We start from the raw sequence: 26,785 nt of genomic DNA, 5'->3' as shown, positions 1-26,785 counted from the left end.
TTTTTTTTATAATTGTATTAAGGTATAATGTGTTTTACACTTTATGAAATTGTATTCTTACTACTTCACTTTCTGTGCAAGTATTTTACTTGGTATGTAATAATGAAAAGTTATATATAAATAAATAAAAAAACTTCAGGCTGTAATGAAAAGAACTGTGCATCAAAATATACTAGAAGAAGCACTTGTGCCCGACGGATACTCAACTGTTTCACAGTTTAGTTTCCTCAGGGGCTATGCCACTTCATCTGTGTATGTTCTTAATACCACACAAGAGCCTTTTCCTATTACCTGTAAAATAACAAATTGCTATATTGTATACATTCAATGTGAAGCACTTAGAAAACCTTTATATATTATTTTCATTTTTATCTTTATATTCCATTAAAACTTTACTTTATTACCATAATTTATTATTCTAATTTTATTACTACCAAATTTATTCTTATCTCTAAAATATAAAAAAGAATCATTAATCTACAGTTGTGATCCACATATTAAATACACCTTCAGGTTATATTAAGCAGCGTCATTTTTCTGCCTCCATTCATTAATGTTCTCTGTCTTACAACTTTGATCAAATCAAATTATCTTTTTGAATACCAGCTCCCTGCTTAATTTATATCATATCTAATTGTTATTTGTCTTATAACTCCCATATATTACTATCCGATTTTTGATTTGAATATTTATTATTTCTCATCTTACTTTTTAAAATACATCATCCTTTTCTAAATCCAAATGCCTAAATCAATCATTTAAAAATGGCACTAGCATTTTAAGCATCACATCACACCAATATGCTGACTGAATACTGCAAGCGCTGGGGTCGTTTTTATCAATTCACAATGGTAAAAAACCTCAACTTTTAATGTTTCCATTATTTCTTCACAAAAGTCTAAATGAGAATTGCAAACTAGAGAATGACATGGGAAAAAAATTGTCCCCGTCCCCTTGATCTCGTTCTTGTCCCATCCCCATGAGCTCGGTTCCCGTTCCGTCCCTGCGAGCTTGGTCCTCGTCTCCACCAACCATCTGATCCCATCCACACAAGCCTTGAATAGTTTTATACTGAACTTATTTTATTAAAGTATAAAAAGAAACGATATTCTGTACAATTGTCATTTTATAAATCAAAGTTCTGGCTGCTGAACTAGAGAAAGATTTGTTAACGGGCAGGGCTGTGTTTATAAATTTTTATCAACACAACTAATATACTACTTTATCCTAAAGCAGAAAAGAAATAGAATTTTTTTTTTTACACCTTTGTGGTCTGGTTTCTGCTGTCCTCATCTTCTCCTCATTCAATTCCTTCCAACCACCATCTGCTTTCTCTCTGCCTCTTCCATTTGCTCTGTTACTGTGCCTCTCCCTTCCATCTCTCTCTCCTCCCAGTTGATCTGGCACCCATCTTCCCTCCGCTTCCCCCATAGTCTGGCATCTCTATCTTCTTTCCTTCTAGTGTCTTGTCCCCACTCTCTGTTCCCCATTTCCCTTCAGCGTCTTGTCCCCACTCTCTGTTCCCCATTTCCCTTCAGCGTCTTGTCCCCACTCTCTGTTCCTCATTTCCCTTCAACGTCTTCTCCCCACTCTCTTCCCCATTTCCTTTCAGTGTCTTCTCCCCACTCTCTCTTCCCCATTTCCCTTCAGTGTCTCCTTCCCCATTTCCCTTCAGCTTCTCCTTCCCCATTTCCCTTCAGCGTCTCTTTCCCCATTTCCCTTCAGCGTCTTCTCCCTACTCTCCCCCATTTCCCTTCAGCATCTTCTCCCCACTCCCTTCACTCTAACCACCCCCTTTCAGCAACCCTCATACGGTCGGAGCATCTCCCTCCCTCCCTTCCCCTTACCTTCGTGGTGCATTTTAATTTAATTTGTTCAAGCAGCTGGAGCCTGAAGTTGCATGCGTCTGCGGAAGCTTCTCCTCTGACTGAACCGGAAGTTGCATCAGAGAACAAATTAAAACGCGCCACAAAGGTAAGGGGAAGGGAGGGAGGGAGATAGATGCTGCGGTGATCGGGAGATAGGAAGGAGGGAGGGAGATAGATATGGCAGCATTCGATAGGTAGGAAGGAGGGAGGGGGTTGTGTGCGATCGTTGACCGTGTGCATTCCCTCCCTTAACTGTGGAGACAAGGCCATTCACCGCTCCACCCGTATTCACGGTGAGCACTTTCTTTTTCCCCACCGTTTCGGCGAGTTACCCATGGCTATCCATGGGTAACAGCCACCATGTCATACTCTATTGCAAACATCACCCAAATTGTTCATTTTCACCTTACTTTTTAAAGACCCTGTCTTGTTGTTTTTTCTACTTCAGCCAGGTTCCTGTAAGAACCGTTTAAAAATGGCGCTTGTTTTTTAAAAAGGATGTGGGTGCATCAACCAATTGTTGTTGCTGCTGACATCATCCTTTGTTAATTAACGGTAACACAAACACCCCATTACTTCTATATTTTTATCCCTTAATTACTGATGTTTAATGTATTAATAACAAAGTGAGGTGGTAAATTGCAATATTGTTTTTACAATTTATGAAATTCTAGCCTGAGGTAGCAGTAAGATAGGTAGCATCGTGGTTCAAATAAAGTTTTCATATATATAAGTACTGTTATCCTGAATGATGATTACCAAGTCATGATATAATACTAGATTCACCTTATAACGCCCTGGTACCAGATATTGACAATATTTGCAAGAAATTGAGCTGGAGACAGTGCTTGTCCCATTCGTTTTTTTTAATGCTCATAATTTAATTCTATCATTGTGCAGTTCTGTTTTTAAGTGCTCACTCAGATCCTTCCAAATATCAACAGAATTGGTAATGAAATAGCTATTTTTCTGTATTTTGTTTAAAACTTATAGAAATGGGTTTTAGGTTTTTCAGCATATATTCAACATTTCTCTTAAGCCCAATGTTGAGGATTTTGGCCATAATGGTGCCATAAAATTATTAATATTATTAATTATTATTATCTGTTTTTTCTTTGTTTGGTTCACAAACTCATCAGATTAGGGCAGTTCTTGATATACAGCTCAAAACAGTCCACTGCAGAGTTCCATGTAGCATCTTGTGGGAGCGTTAGCTTAGTTCCAGCTTTTTTTTTTTTTTTAGAGCTGCTGCAGCAAAATGATTGTTATGGAAGTATTTAGCAAGTTCAACGACATTAAAGACACTGAAGTCTTTTGCTAAGAGGTGCAGCGATTGAGCACTGCAACTATATGTTAGCTTGGTTTTCTTTTCATGCTGTTCTAAATTTCTTTCCATCGTGGATACATTTGCAGCATTGCCTGTGACTAAACTGCCTACTAGATATTTTGAATTTTTGTTCACATTTTTATAGCTTTTGTTGCTACTTCCTCTAAGTATTCTGCCTTATGTGCATTTCCTGAGATATCAATTGTTTCTGCAAGAAAGACATTCCCTTCTACTGTTATACAAGCACATACAAACAGGATTGTGGACATTTCTTCACCCATCAAGACTTAGGTTAACAGTTTTACCCATTAGACCTGTTACACATTGCTCCATTTTTCTGTCATACACTTTATCCAACAGTTTCCCTGCAATATCTTCTCTGCTTGGACTGTATCCTGGTTTCAGTGACTTAACCATATAAATGAAATGTGGGTTTTCAGTCAGATGGAAAGAAGAGTTTGTCGCATAAATAAACTGGACAATTTTTTCATCAATTATCTCGTTCTAATCATCCAGATTTCTATCACAAACTTATCTATGATGGTTGCTGGATGGTTAGATTTTTTTCTTTCTTTTAGCTGATATACTGTGGATATATGATGTGACTGAAACACTGTCCTGGACAGATAACTCTGAAACTCTAGAATAGAAGGATGGAGATCTTGAAGGTGGATAGTTTCCAGAATCCTTTAGGTTGATGATTTTTTTCCCTAAACAAAAAAAGTCAGTGCTGATATTTTATTATTAATACCATTTTTGCTTATTTAGTATTACTCGTATTCACTACCACACAATACTGCCCCATAAAGGAATATTTGCTTTATTTCTTCATAACAACTGTATCAAAATGACTGTAATATGCAGTAATAATAAATATATTTTTGCTCAAATATGACAATTCCTCATGGCAGTCTTTAGGCAATATAATGAAATCAAAATATTTATCAACCTGAAGATTTTGCCTGTTCAAATATTTTCCTTTTGTCGTCATCTTCAAAGCATTTGGGCCACCAAGCATTTCTTTGTTGCAATGTTTGCATTTTGCATGCATGCCTGCCTTTCCCATAGGTAGAGGAACTTCATTAAAATATTCCCAAACTGGGTCGCTTTGATGGCCTGCTGCCATTATAGGTTTTGTCCTCCAAGGAGAGAATATGATAAACCTCAAGCTATACACACAAAGATCCCAAGACTTGTGGCATACCTGGTCAAAAGGTTCAGTTTTACTGCATGCCCCTTCCTCCTCACACTTAGCTTTTTGTGCAGATGTATAAACTTAGCTCTTAAGAGGTAAGAGATTGATTCTGTGTATATTGATTTGCAAAGGAACAATGGGGCTAAGGTCTTTTTTTTTCAACTATTTTAACATTTTTGCTGTGAAGAAGTAGCATGTTATCTCTGTAGACACACATTCACTGTTTTGAGAAATGTAAAACCAAGCACCTCTGATAATATCTTCTAAATAGAAAAATTGCCTGTGACATGACTGGATTAATGAAATTTATTTACCAAAAAATTTAGGGTTCCTTTTACTAAACTGCAGTGGAGATTTTTAGCATCGGAGCATTTACCTCGCCTCACTGGCCCACACTAAAAACCTCTAGCACTATTTAGTAAAACCCAGCGTGGAATATTGCATGACTATACAGCGTTATATATTGCATGAATTATGTAGCTTCATGCTACATAATTAAAAACTGATCCTTATTTCATGATGAATAACTTTTGGACTATAATGTATCTTAAATAGAAGACTATCTTTAGACTTTTACTCAAAGGAGCATTTTATTTAAAAACAATTCAATTTAAATAAAAATATCTGGTTTAAATTAAAAAATCAAATTAAAAGTTTAAAAAAAATCTTATCTTATTTTTTAATTTTATCCACCTTGGGGGGATGGAGGTGATCCTAGAAACAATGGGGGGGGGGGGGGGGGGCAGCAAATACTAAAAGTAGAGTGCAAATGCTTGACATGGGGAGAGGATGCAGATGCTGGAAATAGGCTGGACATGAGAAAAGGGTGCAGATGCAAGAAATGAGAAAAGGGTTCAGGTGTTAGATAATAGCTGGACATGGGGAGAGGGTTCATATGCTAGAAATGGATAGATAAGGGGAAGAGGTTACAGATGTTAGATATGGGATAACGTGGAGGAAGTGCAGCTGCTGAATGTGGGTAATTAGTGCAGATATAGGACATGGTGGAAAATAGGGAGAGGCTCAATATGGGGGGGGAGAGTGAAATGCAAGATATGAGGAAAGATCAGGAGAGAGAATTCAGATAGTAGACCCATGAGTGGTGTGAATTGAGGATAGGATAATCTGGACATGGAGAAACAGAGAAAAGATGTTGGGCTTGGCGGTGGAACAACAATGAAGGGTAGATGCTGGGCATGGGGTGATGGGAGATGTTGAAAATGGGAAAAGGAGACGGATATACAGGAGATGGACACTGAAGAACATATAGAGATGGAGGATAACAGGAAAATGTTGAAAATGGGGGTACCAAAAATGGACAGGAGATGGACATTGGGAGGAAAAATAGGAAAATATAGTGCAGATACTGGATATGGGAAGTTGAAATTGAGAGACAGGAGGTCCTGGATAGTAGGGCAAGGAAGATGGAAGTGCTTCCCTTAAGTTGGTGCAGAGGGATGTACCAATGTAAAAGTTGGCTCAGTGCATTACAACACTTTGAATTGGCATTTGGTAAAGAGAATGAGCTGAACTGAGCAATGACCAGGTGGGTAGGAGATTTCATTGACATTCAGAAATGTATCAAGGGCCTGATTTACTAAACTTAACCTCTTCCATGGGGATGACACTGGAAGATCTTACTGGACTAGCACAAAACTATCTTCTTTTTAGATCTGTAATTCATCAAGTTATTAGGACTTGAACATGAAGTCGATGGTATTAACATTTCCCTTGCACATAGGAAGACAAAAATCTGCCTTGGCAAATAAGGTGCTGAAGGAGCTCACATAGGCCTTAGAATCCCTCTCCTCCTCATGTCAATGAAGGTAGTGGTGAAAGGAGAAAGGGGATTGAGAGAGGTTTCAGCTGCTGACTGGACTGATGTCTAAATCCTAAGAAAATTTCTCAGTTCCTGAGCTACAGTATTTCCTTTCTGTGATCATCTGTCATTAAATATTGCTGCTGCAAACCAGGCATCTATTAGGTAAAATTATTTGATATATCTGTGAGTTTATAAAGGCAAAATAGATAGTGTTGGCAAAGCATACGTACATTGCACCAGTTCTCAAAGAGAAAACATCTTCATTGAATCTCTTTGAAAATGCTGAGGTTCAGAATACTCCAAGTTAAGTGTTTTTTAAATTTTTTTTATTTATAACCTTTTCAATTTTACATCAAGCATATACAACTTGAAACAGATCAGAAGCAAATCAGGTAAACAATAATTATACAAAAGTGTATGCAAAGAAATTACTACTATTTAGTCCACTATTAGAAACAAATTTATATAAGAGTAACGACAATAGATAACCTCACCCTACAGCTGGATGGCAGATCATTTATCATTGGACTCAGATACCAACCCTTCTTTTGGTCCTTTGAAATCTAAAAGTTGTTTGTGCTCAAAAAAAAGATAGTTCTTACTTTGATAGGAAATAAAACATTTTACCAGAAATTTAACTAATGAGAATGAGGACTTGTGGCCATAGGGCCAAGAACTCCTTCCTTCACTTCTGGGTTTTCTGAGCCAAATCTGGGTAAATTCTAACATTTGAGCCCCAAGACTTGTCATTAATGTGACGGAAATACAAACGCATAATATATTCCCTATCACTTTCCAAAGCTAGTGTCAACAACAAAATAGTTCTATCTGTTATCACCTCAAGGGAACTTTCCAAAAATAAAGACAAATTCATGTCCACAACATTCTCTATAGGTTTTTCAATAGGAATGGATTCCCCCTGAGGTCCCTTGATATCCAGATAATAAGCTCTAACAATTGCTGGTAGATTTTCCAGTGGAATGGCAAGAACTTCTTGAAAATATTTTCTTGCCATCTCTGCAGGTGAGATGACAGGAAATTTAGGAAAATTCAGAAATCTTATTCTTTTTCAGTAAATTTTCAAAATTCTCCAGCTTACTGGACATGAACGATTTTTCTTTAACCATTTCCAGTTGGACAGTCTTTATTTCAGTTAAATTTTGCTCTTGTTTCACCAATTTCTCACTTAAATTAGATAGTCACACACCTTGCTGCTCCACTTTGGAATAGATAGTTCCATAATCAGTTTTAATAGTTGAAAGACTCAATTTAAGGTTAGCATCCATGACAGATATGGCCTGCCAGAGCGTTCCATATCTATTTTCTCCGGTCTTTTCAGCTCCCCAAAACTGATGCTATTCCCTCCTGAAGCACCTCTCACCTCTCCTTCAACGGTGCTGGGGATAGCTGGCAATAATCACAACACCCAACCTCTTAGGGCTCCAGTGCTGATGTCCCTCCGTTGCTGGAGTGTAGCCTTCCCTCACCAGGCAGCTGAACTCCTGCACCAGATCACTTCTGGGTTGGGGAGGAACCGACATCTGCTCCGGGCTCAACGACACCTGGGCAGCTCCTGCGCTGAGTTCTCCCGAAGGCTCTGGGCTCACTCCCACTGCGTTCAGGATTTTATGTCTACTCATTTGAGCGAGCAAAAGCACCTATAATGGTAGTTTGAACCAGATATTGAGGGGTCCCAAGCGCCGGAGGGTTAGGGCGGTAGGTCCCTTTCCTCTTTCCCATTTAAAAACGGGGGAGAGTCAATCCGCATGCACTGGAACTAACACCACAGGTCCCTGCATCCATTCAAGCATCCATCCTCAACGCCATCTTGATCCAAGCTAAAAGTATTTGTGTTTGCACTTATGGTTTGTGCAGGTAGTTTAGTGGAGAATTAATATGCATATTTTTACAAAACTTGTATGTGCATGTTAAATTCTTATTTATTCTAAATATGCACTGAAACATCTCCCTCATTACATGAGAAAATAAGAATAGCCATACTTGGTCAGACCCCAGTGGTCCATCTAGCCCCAGTATCCTGCTTCTACATTGGCTAATTCAGGTCACAAATACCTGGCGGCAAAAAACCCAAATATAGTAGTAGCAACCTTCCATGCTACTGATCCCATGGCAAGCAGTGTCTTATTTCATAAGAACAAGAATTGCCGCTGCTGGGGTCAGACCAGTGGCCCATCGTGCCCAGCAGTCCGCTCCCGCGGCAGCCCCTAGGTCAAGGACCAGTGCCCTAACTGAGTCTAGCCTTACCTGCGTACGTTCTGGTCTAGAAGGAACTTGTCTAACTTTGCTTGAATCCCTGGAGGGTGTTTTCCTCTATAACACTCTGGAATTGCGTTTCAATTTTCTACCACTCTCTGGGTGAAGAAGAACTTCCTTATGTTTGTACAGAATCTATCCCTTTTTAACTGTAGAGAGTGCCCTCTCGTTCTCCCTACCTTGGAGAAGGTGAACAACGTGTCTTTATCTGCTAAGTCTATTCCCTTAATTATCTTGAACGTTTCAATCATGTCCCCTCTCAGTCTCTATCTTAAATAGAAAACTATTTTTAGATAGTTATTTCCTCAAAAAGTAAAAAAAAGCATTTTTTAAAAAAATCCAATTTAAATAAAAAATTCAATTTTATTTTAAAAATCATTGATTATTATCCACCCTGCCTTAGGGATAAGCAGTGGTTTTCTCCAGATCTATCTTAACGATCTGTGTTTTTTCCCTCCAAGAATTTGCTCAAACCTTTTTAAACCACAGCTATACTAACTGCTTTTACCATGTTCTTTGAGAAAGAGATACATTGAATGATTTTCTCCTAGATTTATTATAAATATGTTATTTTGTAACCTTATGGTAGTCTAACTTTTTAAAAGAGTGAACAATCAATTTGTGTTTCTGTTCCACTGCGTTCAGGATTTTAAAGAACTCTATAATATCTTCCCTTAGCTGTCTCTTCTCCAAGCTGAAAAGCCCTAACCTCTTTAGCCCTTCACCATATGAGAGTTCTATTCCTTTAATCTTTTTGATTGTCCTTCCTCTGTATTTATAGCTAATTCTACCGTTGGGCTCATTTTCAAAAAAGAAAAGTCAGTGGCATAACTCTTTGTGAGTGTGATGGATAGTGGACATTTGGGTCAGTATAGAAAACTTTTTTTAAAAAAAACCTCTTATAACATTATGCTATATGTATCCTATCTCTTTACTTTCCTATCTTTAATGGAGTTCCTTTCATAAAATATTTGTATTGTAAACCGCTTAGATCTATCATATGCTGAAGCGGTATAACAAGTTCTAATAAAACATAAAAATGTCCCAAAAGTGGCATAAAATGGATGTTTATCTCACCAAACCTCCCAATTTGCTATTTTCAAAACATATTTTGTAGATGGATCTGGAAATTGGAACAACGAGTGAGGTGATTAAGGACTCCTTTTATTAAGCCGCCCTAGCGGGGTTAATGCACGCGACATTTCATCACACGCTAACCCCCGCGCTGGCCTAAAAACTAGCGCCTGCTCAAAAAGAGGCAGTAGTGGCTAGCGCGGCCTGGTGGTTGAGCTCGCGGTATTACGTTGCGTTAAACTGCTAGCGCACCTTTGTAAAAGGAAGCCCTAAATTTGCAGGTGACACTAAACTGTTCAAGTTGTTAAAACGCATGCGAATTGTGAAAATTGCAGGCAGACCTTAGGAAATTGGAAGACTGGGCGTCCAAGTGGCAGATGAAATTTAATGTGGACAAATGCAAAGTGATGCACATTGGGAAGAATAACCTGAATCACAGTTACCGGTTGCAGCGGTCCACCTTGGGGGTTAGCGCCCAAGGAAAGGATCTGGGTATCATCGTAGTCTTCATTGGAGATCTTCCTACAAAAATGGATATTTGCTTAGTGAACCAGTAGGTGGCACTGTTTCTCTATCTAGTTCAGGCTTTCAAGCCTCAGGGAAAATGAATCTGTTAAACTTTGTGATGCTTTTAGTAGCTAAGGGGTTGTGGTTGAGAAAGGAACAAAACATATCTGCCATATCTATTATAATAGAAACATTTGAAATCTAACAGAAATGTTGTGATTGAGTGAAAATGTTCTCATTGCTTTGAAAATCTTTGACAGGTTGCATTTCCAGTTTGCTGTTTGTGTGTTCTGTCAGATCCATCTTTGAACAAAGAATGTGGGTACTTTACCTTCTGAAATGTTCTACGAAATTATCTTCCTATTTTAATGATCAGTATCATGTAAAGTAGTTATTTCTGCAGCTATTACTTTTTGCAGTCTGATTGTGACTACAAGGGTGTGCTAAAGATGTTACATAGGCTTATACAGCTATATGAGCAAGGAATCATAGCTCTGTTACCTGTGTTAGCTGGAAAATGTTTATTTTAGTGTTTGGGATGAAGAAAATTGATTTAAAACTTTGATTTCCACATCACTTTAAGTATTATGCTTTCAAATTTTGTAATCCTTTAAAGTTTTTTTGTGTGTGTTATTGGAGGATGCAGATGTGTCACCAGATTTGCAAGTTGATGTAATTTTAATGCCAAAATCAATTAGCTTTAACTTTGGAAATAGAAACTCATGTGCCAGAAAGATTAACAACTGTTCATTGTTTTTCATATTGATTTTGTTTGCATGGGTCTGCTGCCAGTTTTGATTTCTATGTTGACTATCAGTTGGTTTTGCTGGGATGGACATTTTACTTCTGTTCAGAAATGACATTTTCCATGTTGGGTCATTAGAGCTCTATGGAGATCCCTCTCCCATTCATTAGACTTCCAGTGCCCACTTGTTGACCTTCTCCTCCCTCCAATACCCAGAGAAAGTTGCCATTGGGGCCGTTGGACTAAAAAGTAGAAGGGCATCTTTTGAGTCTGACTTTTTACCTAGCAGGGTGCTAAGGAAATAAAACTAATGGTTATAAATCAGTGGTCTCAAGCTTGCGGCCCGCCAGGTACTATTTTGAGGCCCTCGGTATGTTTATCATAATCACAGAAGTAAAATAAAACAGTTTCTTGATTCTATGTCTCTTTAGCTATAAATTATAATATTATTATTAATAACCAAAAGGAAAGATTTATAAACTATAAAGAGTTTTTTTTACCTCATGCAAAATTCTCATTTCTTTAATAAGACATTAACTATTTTTTCTGCTGCCCTCCAAGTACCTACAAATCCAAAATGTGGCCCTGCAAAGGGTTTGAGTTTGAGACCACTGTTATAAATGAATGAATGAATAGAGCAGCTTTGGCCTCTGACAGCTCTTAAGGACAGCCTGACACTCACCAATGAGGAGGAGGAGAGAGAGAGAGATCAGACCTGGGTCCCCAAGGAGGTAGCACTGGGGGAAGAGGAAAGTCTCACAGGCAAAGCAATACCCAGAGCAGAATGCTGCAGGGCCTGTGGGAACCAGCAGCAAACCAGGACTGCTACCAGGGAGGGATGTAGATCTCCAACTCTCCCTGTTGCAGAGTGTGTGTGTCTGATATATGTGTTTTACTCTAAGGTACCTAAAGCTGGTGATGAAAAGTCACACAGAAATATAAGCAACAAATAAACTTTACAGTATCATGTTTCATATCTGTTGATAATTCTTGAACTAATCATTGTTTTAATAACTTTCTCTTAACTTGGTTCTTATTAGCCTTCTACATAATTGTTGTTCTCTGAGGATAAGCAGTTATATATTCTCACTTCTATAACATCTCACAGATCAATCAGAGACTGGTAGGTTGTGTCCATCTACCAGCAGATGGAGATTGAGACAACAGCCGAATTCTGCTATATAGCCCCTCTACCTCTGTTTGAGCTCCAGTATACTCTCTGTCTTGCAGGTGGATGACACACCCTGCTGTAGCTTTGGATGATTGGTGGGTTCCTAGCTTCTCACGAAGGCCTAGTTGAGCCCAGGGGGTGGTAGGCTGCTGGCCTTTCTGGCCAGGGTTTCAAACCTAGTGGTGCTGGGTCCCTCCCCATTCCCCCCAATCAGTCCCCTGGGATACTAACCCGTGTGCCTGCCACTAGAAAGAAAGGTGAACACAAGGGCAATATTTGCAGAGGCACTGTGGAGCATGTAGGGCTTCCTAGCACTATGACCAATAAAGATTGTACTTAAGTTCTTGCCTGGGGAATCCACTCTGCTGATGGGTGTCTGTAGGAAGATTGTGAGTGATTTCTGCCTCTTCCGTGGTGATGGCAGCTCGCTTGAAGGCCACGAAGTGCTACTCCCATTACGGGAGCAGAAAGAGTATCTCTGGTGCTTATGCTTCTTGTACCTCTGCCTTGGTGATGCTGCTGCTGACCATCAGTCTTGAATAAGGTCATGCAAGATATTGCGGGAGGCCACGTCCATGGAGATAATTGGCAGGCTTAGCAGCTTTTGTTGAATGAGCGTCAGCAAACCACTGTCTTTGATCCATTGGCATGGCAGTGCAGGTCTTTCCCATGGTAGGTACTGCAAGTTTGGGAACACTGCGGCAGGGGAGCTCAGTGCGAATGTTTCTTCCATTTCCTTCTACCTAGAGTTTGTCCTGCTAATGTACCAGGCATTTTTGTTAAAACAGCCTCAGACCTCCTTTGCTGCTTTGGGGGATTCTTTGGGGCATATCTACTCTCCACTTTTGCTGGAGTCTGCTAGCTCTAAGGGGGACCCTCTAGAGGAGGGGGGCTCCCATTGGAAGAGGATGATGACCCTACAGCAGCCTGCTTATTCGCAGAGATGAGTTGCCCTGGATTTTTTGTCCAGGTTCTGGAGGTCTCTTAACATTTTTACTCCTGAACCCCTGCCTTTGGAGGTGATAGCACACTGCATTATGCAGGGCTGTGGAGTCAGTAGACAAATCCTTCAACTCCGACTCCTCAGTTGCTGGTACCCACGACTCTGACTCTCCGACTCCTCTGTATTTAATATTATAATGTATTTTCTACGTTGATTGAAGGAAGGCAGCATACACGCCATTTAACCACAGAACCACTGGCTAGGAAGCTGACGCTCTACTGTATTGGCCAGTTTAAACAAAAGACAAAAAAATGAAAACAATAAGGTTTTATTTATTGTTTTTATCAAGTGGCTATAAAGTAGTAGCATAGCATGCATAAAAATCAGGAACAAGAACTTTACCAGTTTAAAAATATGAACCACATTCTTTGGTAGTTTTAAAACAAAAACAAAGCTTATCTACATGAGCAAACAAAAGCTGAAAAACCTAAAAACAGTTTATATATTAAACTTGGAATATAGTTGTAGAGTAGAATAGCTGTTAAATGCAATCCAAAAATAAGCAGTGGTTCAGAAGTTATAGCTATTTTACGTGAAAAGTAATTTCCCATGCAACATGTAAAAAATTTGCCCGCTTTTCAGCGTAGATTGGCGAAAAATGCCCACATTGTGTTAATAATGACCATTGTTTGTGAAATGGGACATAAGAACTTGTATTTTTCTTATTATAATTTAAATTTATTAGGAGTTGGAGTCGGTACATTTTTATCAACTCCTACTCCAGGTACCCAAAATTGACTCTTGACTCCACAACCCTGGAAGTTGGGAATCCCTTTATTTGTGGTTTGATGGACTTTATGGTTGTGGCTAAGATAGACCGGTTGAGGCCTTGTTTTTTGGTTGTGAAAGACATCGTCTGGATCCTTTGCTACTACTTGCCGGCGGCTGTGCACTGCAGTTTCCCCTATTTAAGAGCGGAGGGAAAGACGACAGAACTCAGGCAAGCGGCAGGAGGCAGCAATCGAGCCGGGCTCCCAAGATGAGAGCAGCACAGATGCTGCGCTATAATCGTTGGCCTGCAGTTGGGGGAGCTGGAGGGAGCCTCCCACGGAGCCCATCGTCCGGAAGTACAAGGCGAATCATGCTGGAGCGGGAGACTCGCCGACCTCGGCACCCAAGTGGTCAGTGCAGTCCTCTTCGCTGTCTCCGTCTGTCTCCTTCGCTCCTGGCTTTGACAGCAACGGCCTGTTCGGTGCTTGCCCATCCTGAGTATATGAACTTCTGCACTAGAGTCACGACATCCATCAGCTCGACTTACCTTCGGAGTTTCACACCAAAGTCGCGGGATCCATGTGATATAGGGATCGCAGCGGCAGCAGGGCGTGAGTTCCCTATCAACCTCAGCTCCTGTGGCACTGGCACGCACAGAGATCGGCACCAGATGGCTTTCTTCAGAGGAGGAAAACTGGTATTTACCGCAGACTTCATCTGGAGCAGTCTCCTTGAAACAGTCATTCAGGGTAGCAGCTGGAGCACGGGCAGTGAGACATAAGGACTGTAAGGAGGAGACCATCACATTGGAGGAGACAAGGCTTCCTGGGACTATCAACCTTATTAACTATCAAACTATCAACTATTTCTTTCTCTCCTCTCCTCTATCTTCCATAATACTTAATTCAATACATTCCTGTTAGAATGTTTTCTTTCTTATTTTTTCCTTTTTCTGAACTCTTCACTTCTTTACTAATCTCTAGGCACTTTAGTTAGATTGTGAGCCTTCGGGACAGTGAGGGAATTTCAAAGTGCCTTTCTTGCTCATAATTTTTAATGTATATTTTCTGTAACCGCTTTGAACCTAACGGATGTAGCGGTATATAAGAAATAAATTACATTACATATTAATCAGCCCCCTAGGTCTTTATACATTCATGCAGCTTTGAAGCTGTTAATTTCAGCCCAGTGGGAGACCCCTGATGCGGGGTTGTGGGTGGCATGGGCCATGTCCAAGCTCTACCCATACCCTGCAGAGGAACAGTAGCAGCTGCAGCTGTCAAGAGTGGACTCATTGATCTTTGCAGTCACAAGGAAGACAACTTAGCCTGTGGAGAGGGGTCCACTCTCAAGGATGTGCCTGATAGGCACTTGGAAGCTGTGCTCAAAGCAGCATTTGAAGTGGCAGCATTGGCATTGCAAGCCACTGTATGAGGCTCATATGCCGCAAGAACGTGCCTCTGCTGGATGCAGCAGGCAGAGGATCCGATTGTGACTACAAGGGTGTGCTAAAGATGTTACATAGGCTTATACAGCTATAAGAGCTTATGTGGCAGACTTACTGTACGATTTGCTGCCTATGTCGTAAAAGGAGATTTCTTTATTAGTGTCTGCCAGGCGATGGTTTTGACTCTGACATGGAGGTGTGGATCCAGCTTCTAAATCTAGGCTCGCTTGCCTTCTTTTTAGAGGCAAGCTCCTTTTTGGAGCAGATCTGGAGAAGATTGTTAAGGATCTTAGAGATTCCATGGGTCAGCACTTGCTGGAGGATAGGGCTAGGTCCACTCTGCACTTCCCTGCCCAGGACAAGGCTCCGGGACTCAAAGCGCTACAGGCCAGGTAAATCCAGTTCATATTACAAACCAAGGTATCAGCAGAGGCAACAGCTTTTTTGTGGAAACAAGAGATTGGTGGCCTCATTTTCCAGGTCCTCTGCAGCCCACTGCCCTTTCATTTCTCCGTCCTTGACCTCAAATACATCAAAAGGGCACTCAAGGTGTGCCACTTCCATGTGGAGATGATCTGATCTGTTATCAGACCATCTCCACATGGTCATCTACCTTAACTTCAGAAAACTAGTCAAAACCAACCTGTTTAACCGATTTGTAACCAAGAACTCTCAATGACTCCCCCCCTCCTGTATTCCTACTTACTTGTACTTGACATCCCTACAATGTGACTTTCACTCTGTTTCTCTTCCTCCCCACAAATATGCATGTATTCAAAGACATCACTGTTATTCTAAATATTCATTGTAGTCAAGGACTTCATTGTTATGTTTTTGCTGACTGTCCAGCTCTTATTGTAAACCGCCTCAAACTACTAGCTGCCTCATCAGTGTTTTCTCTGGTTTGCCATTCTCGGCAATCATTTTCAGTTCTAGGCCACACCATTCAGCCTTGCCACAGCTCCACACACCTTCACAAAAGTGATGGTGGTGATGATGGCCTTTGCAAGGAGGTCTTCAGAGTACATCATGCCCGGATGACTGACTAATTCAGGCACGTAACAAAAAGTCCAACAGGACAAGGAACCCACAGGTATGAACAACACAGAGAAAAGTGGGAACAGACAATGAACACTCTACCGAAGATCACTGATGTAAAACTAACTTGTTTTATTTCAATGAAGGACACATAAAACAGCTGTGGACCTGACACAGCACTGTGTTTTGGCGTCGGAGCAACGCCTGCATCAGGGGTCACTGTAGCGTTATAATTCACCAATAAAAAGGCAAATGTAGCTGACATGCAAAGATAGCCAATAGTTTTTCAGCGCTTTTGGCTATCTTTGCACGTTGGTTACATTTGCCTTGTTTTATCTAAGGACCTGTTATTGGTGAATTATAACGCTACAATGACTCCTGATGCAGACATTGTTCTGACACCAAAACACAGTGCTGTGTCAGGTCCACAGCTGTTGTATGTGTCCATTAAAATAAAACAAGTTGGTTTTACATCAGTGATCTTCAGTGGAGTGTTCATTGTCCATTCCCACTTTTCTCTGTGTTGGTGACTAATTCAGGTGGCATCTCAGCAAGAAAGTCTGCAGGCCATTAATAGGGTGGCTGGTCGCTTGTGCACCCTTGGCTGGCTGATTAATCTAGAAAAGAGTAAGCTGTTTCTATCTCAGTCCTTGGAAAATCTCAGAGTGTTATTTGACATAAGACTGTGGAATGTCTTCCTTCCGGAGGAGAGATAATTAAAGCTTTACTCTCGAGTGGTGTCTCTTTCCCAGCTCCCCAGGCCTGGGATTATATGCAGGTTCTAGGGACAATGCTGTCTTCTTTGGAAGTGGGTCCATGGGCACAGTTTCACATATGGCCCTTGCAAATTGCCCTTCTCAATAGGTGGTTGCCCCAGTCGGAGGATTACATAAAGAACTTAATGTGACCACCAGCAGCCAGGTTCAGCATTCACTGGTGGATGTGAGCAGACAACTTGACCAAAGGAATTCCCCTGTCACTCCTGGACTGGGTGGTGATTATTAAGGATGCCAGTCTCGGGGGCCTAGTAGGAAGGACACAGAGGCAAGGTGGTCAATCAACTGTATAGAGTTGAGGGCTATCTGCACAGCTCTACAGGCATTTTTTTCATGGGTCGGCGGCAAAGCCCTCCAAGCCCTGTTGGACAATGCAACAGTAGTACCATATGCCAACAAATAAAAAGGCACCAAGAGTTCTCCTCTCCTAAGCAAGTTGCAGCTGCTTTGTCACTGGATGGAGACTCACCTGTCTGCTTTCTCTCCTACTCATATTGCAGGAGTGATGAATGTTCAGTTATATTTCCTCAGTCGACACTTCTTAGACCCAGGAGAGCAGACGGTCTGAAGAGAAAGCCTTTCAGCAGATTACAGATCACTGGGGAACGCTGGACATGGGTTTAATGGCAACGACAGACAGTGCCAAAGTCTCATGGTTTTTCCGCAGACAGAGTCAGTTCAAGACGGAGGCTATGGTCGTGCTGATCCAGCTGTGGCCTGCAGAACTACTACTGTACGTGTTTCCACCTTGGCCAGTGGTAGGCAGGATCCTCAAGCTCATCACGTACCATCCAAACAGAGTGGTGGTTGTGATGTCAGATTGGCCTCGGTGTGTGTGTTATGCGGTCTTAATAAAGTTGCTATTAGCCGATCCATTGGTTTCCAGGTTCATGAAAGGCTTTATCATACCGAGCCTCCTGCCATTGCTTGGGATCTTAACGTTGTTCTCTATATTAATGAAGTGTCTGTTTGAACCACTTTCCACTTCTTCAATCAAACACCTGCACTGTGCAATTCCCTCCCTATTGATCTTAGACAAGAAAATTGAGCCTCAAAATTTAAATCAAGCCTTAAAACCTTTCTGTTTAAAGATGCTTTTGAGGCATAGGTCAAGATATTACCCTTAGCATTTTTTTAGCAGCTTTAGGTTTCCCTTTTTCCTTCCCTCTTTGTTTGTTCCTTTCCCCGTCCTTTATTTTTTATAATATAACTTATTTACTGACTTCCTTTTTGTATCCAGGGTAGTCTTTTTCATTGTTTTTAATAGTCTTTGTTAATATCCATTTGTATTTATATTTTAGTAAAAGTTTATGAAAAACCACTTTTTTTTTAGTTCAATCATCTTTATTGAAAAAATTTTTAATATACAGAACAATAAGGCAACAATGACCAATACACTAAGCAAACAGTAATAAAAGATATACATTGTGGTCTATCATTGCCACAGAAAGAAGCCAGGGTAGGAAACATCCTACCAAAACCATAAGTAACGAAATCAGGAAACCTGGTCAGATGTGTAAAATGCAGTATATTGACAAAAAGTCAGATAGATTAACAATATTATTTCCAAAGTGAGCAACAAGATCAGTTTAGAGGAACAGAATCCACTTTGATTATACATTAGGGCAGTATAAACACTTCCACCTCCATGCTTCACAGTTGGTATGAGGTTCTTTTTCTGGAATGCTATATTTGGTGTACGCCAAACATGTCCTCTTTTTTAGTGTCCAAATAATTCAATTTTAGACTCATCTGTCCATAGAACACTATTCCAGAAGTCCTGATGTTTGTCTACGTTCTCTCTGGCAAACTTCAGGCTGGCCTTGATGTTTCTCTTATAGAGCAAAGGTTTCCTTCTTGCACACCTCTCATGCAAGTTAAATTTGGGCAGTCTTTCTGATTGTAGAGGCATGTACTTTCACATTAACAGTAGTAAGAGCCTGCTGTAGGTCCCATGATAACATTTTAGGGTTTTTGGAGACTTCTTTTAGCATCTTGCAGTCTGCTCTGGGGGTCAACTTGCTTGGATGGCTGGATCTGGACATGTTAGCAGTTGTTTGGAAAGTCCTCCACTTGAACACTATTTTCCGGACTGTGGAATGGCTAATGTCAAATTCTTTCAAGATCTTTTTAAAGCCCCTACCAGACTTATAAGCTGCTATAATCTTGTTTCTGAAGGCCTCAGACAGCTCTTTTGATCTCACCATGGTGTTCATTCTCATCGCAGCAGTCATGAGTACACCAAACTAAATGTCTGAGGTTTAAGTAGGGCAAACCTTCTTCAAAATGCTAAGTAATGATGTTCTAATCATATGCACCTGATGAGATACACCTGTGTGTGATTTGAGCCACGTTTAGTGGGAGGATATGTGGAGGTGTCCTAATTTATTCCTCAGTTAGAATACACATTTTTGTGGATATCAAGGAAAATTTTTGTTGTTTATCTGCAATTACATCACTTTCTTTTCCAGAGATAAATTTTTTAAAAAAATGACATCGATATGGAACATTTCTTAAAGAACTGAATATTTCATGGGGTGCTCTAATTTTTTCATATGAATGTATATAACTGATTATTCTCAGAGAAAGCAAAATTATTTGCATATAGCTGGTGTTCTCTGAAGATAGCAGGTATTCTGTTTCTTTGTATCCCAGCAGGCTGTGATAATGTGCTGTTCAGGCTGCCCTAGTTTAGGGGGTTTTGCTTTTTTTTTTTTGTTGTTTTAATGAGGTGTGGTTTTGTTTTGTGTGTGTGTGTGGTGGGGGGGGGGGGGGTCGAAGAGGTTGATAAAATCTCTGTTGCTTGTGTAGTCTGCTTACGTTTGCTCTGTTACATCTAGCACTTTCACAGGAAGCCTGCAAAGAAAAGTATGCACTGTGCCCATAATACAATTTTGATAAAGAAACATGGTTTTTGGAAATTAGAGGTAAAAATCTTGGAGCTGATAGAACTCTACCATTTGCAAAGATTTTGTATTTTTGTGTTTACTTCTTGTGGTGTAATGTTCTGTTCTATCTCTTGTTTGTAGGTAACTAAGCATTCATTCATTGTCAGTGTTACGCTTTAACACGTTACTCTCTTAATTTTGCAGAATTGTTGGAGAACGTCAAGCTAGTGCATAAGCCAGTTTCTTTGCAACCCCGGGGGCTGATCAACAAAGGAAACTGGTGCTATATCAATGCCGTATCCTTACTGTGGATGAGGGAAAACGAGAATGAATATTATTTCTAAAAGTTATCCATCTTTCCTTTAGTGAATGCAAGACCAACCAAATTGCTTTTACTTTGTAAGGTGTAATGGAAATTTTCCACATTGAAAAGTGGCAGAATATTTGTGAATTTGCAACAGGACCATTAAATATTGGTTATTGGTCAAAAAACAGAGGGTAGGCTTAAATGGCCATTTTTCTCAAAGGAGAAAGGTAAATAGTGAAACATAGAAATATGATGGCAGATAAAGGCCAAATAGCCCATCTACAGCATCCACTATCTTCTCCTCTTCCTAAGAGATCCCCTGTGCCTGTCACATACTTTTTTGAATTCAGATAAGGTCTTTGTCTCTACTGGGAGCTTATTCCACGCGTCTATCACCCTCTCTATAAAAAGAAATATTTTTTTAGGTTACTCCTGAGTAGAGTGCCGCAAGGATTTTTTCTGGGACTGGTGCTATTTAACTTAGAAACATAGAAACATGATGGCAGATAAAGGCCAAATGACCCATCTAATCTAGCCCATCTGCAGTAACCATTAACTCTTCTCCTTCAGCTCATTGCTCAGGAATCCATCACACGTCAACTATTTCCAACCTTGCTTACACAGAATGAAGGCTCCTCTATCCCAACCTATGCTCATTAGCACTCAAGGCATGGTATCTTTCTCTGACTGAGTAGATGCTTTCACTTTATTTGCTAATAACACTGGCTTTATTTTCAAAAAGACTTTAGTCCAGTGTAATAGAATCAAACACCACTACTTTTTTTACACCTGGAACAAAAAAAGCTTGAAATCACTTTGATATGTAGTTTAGGACGCCTCAGCCCCACCACTCCACCGCTGCAATTGAATTTAATATTACACCGGGAAGGCTGTGTGGTGCCTCATCATCGGCAGTCCATTTATAATATTTTTTTGCAAATTTTAATTTTGTGAATATTTCTTAATCAGAATATTTGTGCTAATACTGGTTTACTAAAAGTATAAATATTAACTTATCTCAGCCGCCTTGGGAGCCAGACCCGACATGTTTCGCACTGCTTGAGTGCTGTTTCAAGGGTCTCCCTGCGAGAGTAAAAGGAGAAAAAACTAAGTCAAAAAGTTCACACTTAGTTTCCCCCCAGAAAATTTTTTAAAAGTGTATAATTAGATATTGTACATCCCGAAAGAACTTTATTATTAAACTAAGCAAAAAGGACTCACCGGGGCTGCCGCTGTCATCCGACTCCTGCTATAACATTTTTTCTTTTGATGGCGGCGGCGTCTCCCGGGTCCATTTAAATATCAGCTGTGATCTAATCTTTAACCCTCCTACTTGATGACGAACCTCCACATCTCAGCCTATCAGCGTACCCCATTCAACTTCGCTATTGAGCCCACGTGGTGTCACAGTATCTAACTCAAAGATATACCGTTGCTCCATTTCATTTAATTTAGTTAAATTTTTCCCACCCTCCATACCCATGATCACATCTATGACACGCCACCTAATGTCTCCACTCGTATGTTTATACTTAACCCAATGCTCCACCAGTGGGGCCTGCATGATCTTATTATTTATGCGAGACTTATGCTCTGTAAGCCTCACCTTGATTCTCCTGTTAGTTCGGCCTATGTAAACAAGATCACAGGGGCAAACTATTGCATAGATCACATTTATAGAGTCACAATCTGTATCCGATTTTGATGTAAGTACCCTAGTTCTATCTGGAACCCTCCAGGTGTCCCCTTGAATACCTGAAGGGCACCATTGGCACTTTCCACATGCCCTATGGTATCCTGTTCTCACCTTTGTTTTAATACCATACTTCTGAAAATTACAACGTTGGGCCAGTGTAATACCCCTCGTATAAGCTATCATGGGGAAACTTTCCAATGGGGTATGGGATTGAACTATGTGCCAATGTTTTCGCAATAAGTCTTCCACCAATCTAGAAGCCCTTGAAAACGGAAGAATGCAAGTAAGTAAATTTTCATCCGACTTCTGAGGGTTTTTTGATTCTAAAAGGAGAAGATCCCGTTGGGCATATTTTCCCCTTTTGTATGCTAAACGGATAGCACGTTCCGGATACCCTCTATCTCTAAGCCTGTCTGCTAGTCTATTGGCATGTATAATATATTCGCTCATTGAAGAGCAAACCCTGCGAATCCTTAAAAATTGAGCAATTGGTAAATTAAACCTTAGTTTAAACGGGTGAAAACTTTCATAGTGTAAGATAGTATTGCGTGCAATTGGTTTTCTATAAAGTGAGGTAACTATTTTACCTTCTTGTGTAGAGATAGAGATATCCAAAAACTCTATAGATTTTTGATTACATGTCATAGTGAAACTTATATTCACATCTACTGAATTTAAGTATTGAAAAAAAGTATCAAGTTCAGATATGGTGCCATCCCAGATGATAAAAATGTCATCCAGAAAACGGCCCCAAAAACATACTTGTGGGTACCCCCGGGTCGTCCTATTGTCAACACCCGTCATTCTATCTTAGAACCTTTATCGAAAGTGGTGGATTATTTTCTGAGGGATTAAGTCCCCCGGATAAGATCATACATTAGGGACTCTTCCCACTTTATTAAAAATCTCTTTCACCTACAGATAGATATGACAAATAAATGGATGGTAACTCTGGACGTTGTCTCTCTCTACACTAAAATCCCCCAGATCGAGGCACTGGAAGTTATCAGTGAGACCCTGCAAAAAAATCCCCCTCATCGCATGACGATTGATTTCTTATTACAACTGGCAAAATGGGTTATCAGTAGTAATTATTTTGAATACCAAGGTACATTTTTCCAACAGATACAGGGGGTGGCAATGGGGGCCACCTTGGCTCCCTCTGCAGCATCCCTATACATGGCAAAGTTTGAGGAGAAATGGGTATACGGTTCAAGCTGGTACCCACAAGTATGTTTTTGGGGCCGTTTTCTGGATGACATTTTTATCATCTGGGATGGCACCATATCTGAACTTGATACTTTTTTTCAATACTTAAATTCAGTAGATGTGAATATAAGTTTCACTATGACATGTAATCAAAAATCTATAGAGTTTTTGGATATCTCTATCTCTACACAAGAAGGTAAAATAGTTACCTCACTTTATAGAAAACCAATTGCACGCAATACTATCTTACACTATGAAAGTTTTCACCCGTTTAAACTAAGGTTTAATTTACCAATTGCTCAATTTTTAAGGATTCGCAGGGTTTGCTCTTCAATGAGCGAATATATTATACATGCCAATAGACTAGCAGACAGGCTTAGAGATAGAGGGTATCCGGAACGTGCTATCCGTTTAGCATACAAAAGGGGAAAATATGCCCAACGGGATCTTCTCCTTTTAGAATCAAAAAACCCTCAGAAGTCGGATGAAAATTTACTTACTTGCATTCTTCCGTTTTCAAGGGCTTCTAGATTGGTGGAAGACTTATTGCGAAAACATTGGCACATAGTTCAATCCCATACCCCATTGGAAAGATTCCCCATGATAGCTTATACGAGGGGTATTACACTGGCCCAACGTTGTAATTTTCAGAAGTATGGTATTAAAACAAAGGTGAGAACAGGATACCATAGGGCATGTGGAAAGTGCCAATGGTGCCCTTCAGGTATTCAAGGGGACACCTGGAGGGTTCCAGATAGAACTAGGGTACTTACATCAAAATCGGATACAGATTGTGACTCTATAAATGTGATCTATGCAATAGTTTGCCCCTGTGATCTTGTTTACATAGGCCGAACTAACAGGAGAATCAAGGTGAGGCTTACAGAGCATAAGTCTCGCATAAATAATAAGATCATGCAGGCCCCACTGGTGGAGCATTGGGTTAAGTATAAACATACGAGTGGAGACATTAGGTGGCGTGTCATAGATGTGATCATGGGTATGGAGGGTGGGAAAAATTTAACTAAATTAAATGAAATGGAGCAACGGTATATCTTTGAGTTAGATACTGTGACACCACGTGGGCTCAATAGCGAAGTTGAATGGGGTACGCTGATAGGCTGAGATGTGGAGGTTCGTCATCAAGTAGGAGGGTTAAAGATTAGATCACAGCTGATATTTAAATGGACCCGGGAGACGCCGCCGCCATCAAAAGAAAAAATGTTATAGCAGGAGTCGGATGACAGCGGCAGCCCCGGTGAGTCCTTTTTGCTTAGTTTAATAATAAAGTTCTTTCGGGATGTACAATATCTAATTATACACTTTTAAAAAATTTTCTGGGGGGAAACTAAGTGTGAACTTTTTGACTTAGTTTTTTCTCCTTTTACTCTCGCAGGGAGACCCTTGAAACAGCACTCAAGCAGTGCGAAACATGTCGGGTCTGGCTCCCAAGGCGGCTGAGATAAGTTAATATTTATACTTTTAGTAAACCAGTATTAGCACAAATATTCTGATTAAGAAATATTCACAAAATTAAAATTTGCAAAAAAATATTATAAATGGACTGCCGATGATGAGGCACCACACAGCCTTCCCGGTGTAATATTAAATTCAATTGCAGCGGTGGAGTGGTGGGGCTGAGGCGTCCTAAACTACATATCAAAGTGATTTCAAGCTTTTTTTGTTCCAGGTGTAAAAAAAGTAGTGGTGTTTGATTCACTTTATTTGCAGCAGTATTGATTATCACTGAAGCTTCCATTGAAGCATTGCTAGAAATTGAAGTTGACTTGCATCACTGTTTGGTGTTACCTTCACTTGCTAGATCTTATCACTTTTCCTCTATCATCCATACTGGACTATTTTCCTCATCTTTCCTATTCTGGTCTCAAGACATTAGTATTTCATCTCAGTGCCATCAATGCATTTCACTCTTCTTTAGAAAATAAACCAGTAACAGTTCATCCCATGGACTCTAGGTTCTTGAAAGGCCTTTATCACACCAAGCCTGCTTCCGGCCATTGCCTGGGACCTTAATGTCATCATCTCCATGTTGATGAACCTTTTGAACCATTCTTCACTTTTCACACTAAAACATCTCACTTGGAAAGTGGTATTCCATATAGCCCTTATATCAGTACGCTGGACCACCCTGTACAAGATTCTGTCATATCAGGGTTGTACTCCGCACTCATCCAAAGTTCCTCTTGAAAGTCATCTATGAATTCCATTTTAATCAGTCCATAGTTCTACCTGTCATCTTTCCACTTTCTCACCTTGGTGAAGTGGCTCTTAACTCCTTGGATTGTAAACGTGCTCTTATTATTTAGATTGCATCAAGCCTCACAGAATTATCACTCAACAAAGGTAGGGGGAATGATTTTATTTTCAAATTATTGATTAAATTTGTCAATTTTGATAATTTACATCTGCTGTCTATATTTTGCACTGTTCAGGAAGAAATGCATTTGTTTCTTTTTACATAGTAACATAGTAACATAGTAGATGACGGCAGATAAAGACCCGAATGGTCCATCCAGTCTGCCCAACCTGATTCAATTTAAATTTTTTTTTTTTTTTTCTTCTTAGCTATTTCTGGGCGAGAATCCAAAGCTTTACCCGGTACTGTGCTTGGGTTCCAACTGCCGAAATCTCTGTTAAGACTTACTCCAGCCCATCTACACCCTCCCAGCCATTGAAGCCCTCCCCTGCCCATCCTCCTCCAAACGGCCATGCACAGACACAGACCGTACAAGACTGCCCAGTAACTGGCCTAGTTCAATCTTTAATATTATTTTCTGATTCTAAATCTTCTGTGTTCATCCCACGCTTCTTTGAACTCAGTCACAGTTTTACTCTCCACCACCTCTCTCGGGAGCGCATTCCAGGCATCCACCACCCTCTCCGTATAGTAGAATTTCCTAACATTGCCCCTGAATCTACCACCCCTCAACCTCAAATTATGTCCTCTGGTTTTACCATTTTCCTTTCTCTGGAAAAGATTTTGTTCTACGTTAATACCCTTTAAGTATTTGAACGTCTGAATCATATCTCCCCTGTCTCTCCTTTCCTCTAGGGTATACATATTCAGGGCTTCCAGTCTCTCCTCATACGTCTTCTGGCGCAAGCCTCCTATCATTTTCGTCGCCCTCCTCTGGACCGCCTCAAGTCTTCTTACGTCTTTCGCCAGATACGGTCTCCAAAACTGAACACAATACTCCAAGTGGGGCCTCACCAATGACCTGTACAGGGGCATCAACACCTTCTTCCTTCTACTGACTACACCTCTCTTTATACAGCCCAGAATCCTTCTGGCAGTAGCCACTGCCTTGTCACACTGTTTTTTCGCCTTTAGATCTTCGGACACTATCACCCCAAGGTCCCTTTCCCCGTCCGTGCATATCAGCTTCTCTCCTCCCAGCATATACGGTTTCTTCCTATTATTAATCCCCAAATGCATTACTCTGCATTTCTTTGCATTGAATTTTAGTTGCCAGGCATTAGACCATTCCTCTAACTTTTGCAGATCCTTTTTCATATTTTCCACTCCCTCTTCGGTGTCTACTCTGTTACAAATCTTGGTATCATCTGCAAAAAGGCACACTGCAAAAAGGCACACTTTTTCTCTGGGGTTGTACTGCATGCGGAGTCTTGAATCTTAGGGACCACCAGGCTTTTAGTACTTTTAGTTTTTGGTTCCGTATTTGCAGGAATGAATGTTGAGAAGCAT

The 26,785-nt window shown here is 40.4% G+C and overlaps 1 protein-coding gene across 1 annotated transcript in view; it reads left to right on the top strand.

Annotated features, from left to right (window-relative positions):
* USP10 (ubiquitin specific peptidase 10) overlaps positions 1 to 26,785 on the top strand; it is a 193,550-nt gene that overhangs the window by 86,372 nt on the left and 80,393 nt on the right. The window contains exon 5 of the mRNA XM_033941815.1: positions 20,051 to 20,142. Coding sequence (XP_033797706.1) covers positions 20,051 to 20,142 — 92 coding nt within the window. The remainder of the gene's footprint in view (positions 1 to 20,050; positions 20,143 to 26,785) is intronic.

This window comes from Geotrypetes seraphini, chromosome 4 (genome assembly GCF_902459505.1).
Source record: "Geotrypetes seraphini chromosome 4, aGeoSer1.1, whole genome shotgun sequence".
Taxonomy (NCBI): Eukaryota; Metazoa; Chordata; class Amphibia; order Gymnophiona; family Dermophiidae; genus Geotrypetes; species Geotrypetes seraphini.
This window is presented reverse-complemented; position numbering and strand designations above follow the sequence as displayed.